The sequence below is a fragment of the Hyaloscypha bicolor genome (assembly GCF_002865645.1).
Source record: "Hyaloscypha bicolor E unplaced genomic scaffold K444scaffold_141, whole genome shotgun sequence".
NCBI classification, from domain to species: domain Eukaryota; kingdom Fungi; phylum Ascomycota; class Leotiomycetes; order Helotiales; family Hyaloscyphaceae; genus Hyaloscypha; species Hyaloscypha bicolor.
Window position 1 is genome coordinate 2,881 of NW_020194643.1, and position 4,131 is coordinate 7,011.

The window sequence follows — 4,131 nt, forward strand, 5'->3', positions numbered from 1 at the left end:
TTAAAAGTATCTAATATTTATAATAATAGTATCTCTAAAGTATCCTATAGCCTCTTTCCCTATAGAATATAGTTAAACCGGAAGAATATATACTAACTTTCGGATACTTAATAATTCCGGTATAATAGAGTATTTATAATAAGTATTATTATTCTAGTATATATATAATTAAAAGTATAGTATATATAATTACTTAGTTCTACTAAAGTAACTAGATCTAGCTTATCCTTAATATTTTTTCCTATATTTTTCTCAAGATTAAAATTCGCCCGTTTTTTAATAGAAAACTTCTCTTTTATAATTAATACTATAAACTATTACTAGTTTAATATATATAGGTATAATATCTTAGTACGAGTATATACTTTTATTAAATAGGCCAAAAGCGTTCTATTAGCCTATACTATTCTGTCTAGCTTAGCCCAGAGATATAGAGAAATAAGAGTACCTAAAGTCTATTATTAGAAGAATAGTTATCTTAGAGATAGAATATATGTAATATATAAAAGTAATAGATCCCTAATTACCTTTAGTAAGAATTAGATATTATTCTTATATATACCGGACTACTACTAATCCTTATAATACTGGGTATAGATTATAACTAGCTTCTCCTATATTAATAAGTAGTACTATTAAGTATTATTATACTATATTACTAATAGTAACTCGGATACTTGTAATAGTGGGCTGCCGGGGATATGAAATAATATTAATACCTGCTCTAGGAATTCCTGAGTATATATCTCGTAAATAGCTATAGCCTTTAAATATAAGACTATACTTCTATTCTTGCTATTAGTTAAGAATATAGCCCGGAGCTTAGTATTACCCTAGATCCGCCAAATAAGAGCGAGCTTAGTATTCTCTAGAAACTCGATATTACTAGGATAAGAAAGCTATAAGCTACTAAAATCTTCTAGATTTAGGTTATCCTTTAGCCTTTATAATTCTATTAGGATAAGGTCCTTAGCTTAGAACAGGAGCTTATTATAAAGCAGGATATAGGCTTATTAATATTCGGAAATTACTAAGTTAGAGATCTATAATATCTGTAATTTTATTTTATAATATTCTATTATTTACCTGTCTAAGAACTACTAAGCTTAGTATTTTATAATAGTAGCTTTTTTAATCTTAAATAAGTATAGCCTCTATTATAAAATATACCCAAACGGGATCTTAGCTAGCTACTAGAAAAACTTCTTATAGATCTTAATAAGAAAGACGGGAATTTAATCTTTATTATCTTGCTCTTGGAAATAAGTATAGTTAAAAAGTACTAGCTAAGTAGTTTAGGTTAGAACTAATAAATAGCTATTGAAATTTCCCGGCTCTTTCTATAATTCCCGGCCTTTCCTATAGACTTTCTTACTTAGTATAATATAGAAACTTAAAATAGGGAACTTAAATAATATACTACTAATAGTATAGTAAATTAGAGCCAAGTAAAGTCGCCGAATAGTATACTTGAGAGCTAGCTTAGCCTCTTCTATATTCTTAATAGCTAAGGCTTTTATAATCTTATTTATAGCTTGGATCTATAAAATAGTTGGCTAAATAATATTTCCGGGTAATACTTATTCTAGCTTAGCCCGAGTAAAATGGCTGCCTTTATAATATACTATATAGTAGTAATATACTAATAACTACTTTATAGTAATAAAGTAGGTAACTAGGATTAATATATTCTTGAAATACCGGAACCTATCTGCTTTACCTAAAGCCCTAGTATAGAATTTATTTAGGATATTAGCCCGCTACTATATTATTTTCCGGTCTAGTAAGGTATTACTATATAACTGGTATGTGTCTCTTAAGGCAGCCTTGGCTATAACTAAAATTCGGACGAGATTAGGATCCTTAGTATTCTTACTATCCATATTAAGCTCTTTCTTTAGTAGTAGCTTATACGAGCTCTAGATCTTCTCGTCCTTTAGTATAGTTAGGTAATATGGAAAACCCGTTATATTATATAGCTATAGTATTCTTTCTGACCTTGAATCTCTAATATTCTAGACTATAGTTACTTGCTTCTCAAGATTATATTTTATATTCTTATAATTCTTCTCTAATTACTTAAATAGTTCCTTCTCTGGCTTAGTTAATAATATAGAGCCTCTGGCTATTTCCCTGCCTTTCTCCCTATCTACTACTATAAAATAATTAATCCGGCCTTTCGTAGTAAAGTATATCTATAGCTTGTACTCTTTCCACGACTAACTACTCTTATGAGACCTTGCTTCGGTCTTGTGGCAAGTAGCCCAGTGCTCCTTTATCTTAGGGAGATGGCGGGTACTATAGCTATACTACGGCTATAGATAATAGATACCGTTATAGCTAACCAGGTACTTAATTATCTAGTACCTGTCTTCGGGCCGGGGCTTGTACTCTCTGAGCTCGGCTATACTTCTCAGGTTATAGCTACTGAGGAGCTATGCAGTCGCCTTGAGCTCGTCTCCCAAGAGTCGGTGTGACTACGCTCGCAGGTACCGCTCTTGACTACGTACCCCTGGAATGACGCAGGACTTGCAGATATGGCAGATAGTAACCCTGTGAATCGGATTATACGAGAATATAACGAGTACGTACTTCGAGACGAGGGAATGCTTATTTAAAGGGGGGTGGGGGGTGGTAGGGGAGGTGCCCTTTTACCGAAATCCCTTTTACCGGAAAGTGCATTAGTCAGTAGCGCACGCACTAATTAGTGCACTGGCATTCTCACCTTTCACCGAAAAAGGGGCCTCATATAAGAGGTAGGTAATAAATTTATTATATATATTATAATATATTAAATTCTAAAATATATACTTTTTATTATAATATATATAATTAATTTAGTACTTAATTTATAGCCTTTTAGGACCTTAAACTAATATAAAGAAAGTTATTAATAATATAATATTGGTTTTATTAAAATATATATATTATATATATTATACTTTTTTGGCTCTTAATATATATATTCTTACTATAAAATTGCAATTAATCTACTATATAACTAATATGTAATATATAGCTATAATCTTTTAAAAACCTAGTAATATATAATTATTTTGGTACCTAACTTATAGCTATTTGCCCGTTATTTATTAAGTTATTACCAATATTATATATATTATGCTTTTTTGGCTCTTAATATATAGCTATAATCTTTTAAAAACCTGGTAATATGCGATTATTTTGGTACCTAACTTATAGCTATTCGCCTGTTATTTGTCGAGTTATTACTAATATTATATATATTATACTTTTTCGGCTCTTAATATATATACTCTTACTATAAAATCATAATTAATCTACTATATAACTAATATATAATATATAGCTATAAGCTTTTATAAACCTAATAATATGTAATTGTTTTAATACCTAATTTATAGCTATTTGCCTGTTATTTAATATCGAGTTATTAACTATATGATTTTGGTAAGGGAGCTTCTTGCTAATATATGTTTTTCAAAACCGCCTCGCTTACATGCCCGCTTTTCAGGCATTTGATAGAGAGTAATATGCCTTATAAGCTTATATAAAGGAAGTTAAACTATATATCTATTAGAATATTATAATTAAGAAAGAAGAGAAGTTATTATAAGGATTATAATAAACCCGCTCTTCTAGTAGTCGCATATAATATTTGAGCAAAATACTATATAAAGGATAGCGGCGATAGAAAACAAAAGTAAGATCCCTCGTAAATACTACTATTTAGGGCTCGCCATTTTGCCTTATTTGGGAATATGGAGAAGAGTTAGCTTAGAAGAACAAAACTTAAAGAGCGAAAAGAGGCTAAATAAATAGAAAGTTTAAAGTATGATAGGTATAGTAAAAGGCGAATTAGGTGTCGTTAGTTTTTTAGTTAACTTTTTTAAGCGGGGTCCATTTCCAGAAACTTGTGGCTGTGCCACCCTTGCCTGGTTGTACTTTAAAGGTACCGCCGCTGACTGCAGAGCGGAGCGAGCAGAGGCAGAATTGGCGGTTTACCCCACCATCCTGCCCTATCAATCCTCCTTCCTTTTTTTCTCCCGCCAGAGTCAGCGCTTTCGTGTTAGCGATCATGGCGCCGCAATTGAATGCTGTAGAGCATATTTTGATCAAAACTTTGCTTAAAGAAGGGTTTGAGACCAAGCT

At 31.1% G+C, this 4,131-nt stretch overlaps 1 protein-coding gene across 1 annotated transcript; it reads right to left on the minus strand.

Annotated features, from left to right (window-relative positions):
* Positions 1–650: 650 nt before the first annotated feature.
* On the minus strand, positions 651–821 carry K444DRAFT_541236 (uncharacterized protein; the record flags this gene model as incomplete). Its single annotated transcript, XM_024875779.1, has 1 exon — positions 651–821. A coding segment is annotated over one exon (171 nt), but the record flags the coding sequence as incomplete, so codon positions are not given.
* Between the last annotated feature and the right edge of the window lie 3,310 nt (positions 822–4,131).